This window comes from Neltuma alba, unplaced genomic scaffold (assembly GCF_004799145.2).
Source record: "Neltuma alba isolate B1F8T4 unplaced genomic scaffold, ASM479914v2 tig00012764_pilon, whole genome shotgun sequence".
Lineage (NCBI taxonomy): Eukaryota > Viridiplantae > Streptophyta > Magnoliopsida > Fabales > Fabaceae > Neltuma > Neltuma alba.
Window position 1 is genome coordinate 57,210 of NW_021637175.1, and position 1,664 is coordinate 58,873.

Here is a 1,664-nt window from a genome sequence, read left to right on the forward strand (position 1 = left end):
GTCAAAGAAGCACTAATAAGAAGTCAACACAACCTTCCTTCTATATTTCCATATTCATGTGAATGACTTAATATCATATCTTTTTAAAGAAGAAAACCCGCCATTATTATCCTCCAAATCTCTACAGAGAATGACAACTCTAATGAATGAGTGAGGACATTTGTGTCTTTTTTGTTTTTTTACAAGTGAGGATATTTGTGTCCCTGTCGAGTCGGAATCATAAAGGTTAAGTCCTCCCAACAAGTGCGTTTATCGAGATTTAAACTTATGTTGTTGTAAATTGATAATTAAGGAATATATCGTTGTAAATGTGACGAATTTTATAACCATAATATCTTTGTGTGGCTTTTTAGCCATGAAATCTACTTTTATTATGATAAAGACTTTGAATGTCTTTTTTTTTTTTTTCTGGGTTGCGTCTCTATATCAAGCATAAGTGTTATAGTTGCACAGTTTTGCATTTTGTAAAATAAAGACAAATCTATGGTATTGGAACATTCAAATAATCTTAACCGTACCTTTGATTACAAAAAAAAAATATCCAAATCATCCGCCAAATTTATTCAATTATATCACCTTGTTAGGCAATTTACATAAGAGATGTAGGAAAAAAAAGAACATGCACTAGACATTTTAGGTCACTGCTACAATAATTTCAGATTCCAACTCAGCTTTACATTAAAAAAAAAAAACATAAAGAGGGATGCTCTCTCCTATAAAAGCCCCATCATATCTCACAAAACTCCTCACCGTTCAAAAGCCAAGTATCACAAAAGTCCAAGTGACAGAAACTAGAAGAATGGCTTCCAAGTCTGCCCTTGTCCTCTGTGTCGTCAGCCTCCTCTTCTTCACGATGGTAACCTCCACCTATGCGCAATTACCATCGCCATCTCCTTCCTCAGGAAATCAGCCGAGTTGCCCTATGGACGCCCTTAAGTTAGGTGTCTGCGCCAACCTGTTGGGTACCGTCAACGTCCAACTCGGCAAGAGCGATTGCTGTCCCCATCTTAACGGCCTCGTCGACCTCGAAGCCGCCGCCTGCCTCTGCACGGCCATTAGAGCCAATGTCTTAGGCATCAACCTTAACGTTTCCCATACCTTGAGCACGATTCTCAGCACCTGTGGCAGAAGCGTCCCCAGGGGCTTTCAGTGTGCTTAATTATTCAACAGATATATATGTATCATCACTGTCTCCACTGCACTATCCTCATCAAGTTCTATAGTTCTTGGTGACAAATAAATTATATCAATGAAAAGTTTATAATGATCTATATATGATTTTCCTCTCTATGAATAAATATTTTTTTTACCATTTTTAATTATTAAACACCAAAGAAGTTGCTTTTTGAATGATAATTATATAAACGAGCTGAGCCCGAGAAATTAAATGTATAATGAAGGACCAATGTTCTAATTTACATATAATTGTTATTGAATAATCGTCCGGGAGTCTTCTTTGTTCCTGTTCAATCTGAAAACCAGTAGTACTTAAAGTCAAAATTTTCTTGGTAAAAAGAAGACACGGGATCAACAAAAATGAAACAAAGGAGTTTCTCTTTACTGTAAAATAATTATCAGTCTCTTATAAAAAAAAAAAAGTAATTATCAGTCATTAACATTAATACTATAATATAAAATGTACTCCTGCGGTCCACAACATGAAA

The 1,664-nt window shown here is 35.5% G+C and overlaps 1 protein-coding gene across 1 annotated transcript; it reads left to right on the forward strand.

The window, feature by feature from the left end:
• Nucleotides 1–799: 799 nt before the first annotated feature.
• Nucleotides 800–1,240, forward strand: LOC114730811 (pEARLI1-like lipid transfer protein 1). Its single transcript, XM_028917926.1, has one exon. It carries the CDS (start codon nt 800–802, stop codon nt 1,157–1,159), a length of 360 nt encoding a protein of 119 aa, XP_028773759.1. The 3' UTR covers nt 1,160–1,240.
• The last annotated feature ends 424 nt before the right edge of the window (nt 1,241–1,664 follow it).

What these genes read in the sequence shown, in the direction of transcription:
- LOC114730811 (XM_028917926.1), top strand. Translation starts at nt 800, where the DNA reads ATGGCTTCCAAGTCTGCCCTTGTCCTCTGTGTCGTCAGCCTCCTCTTC.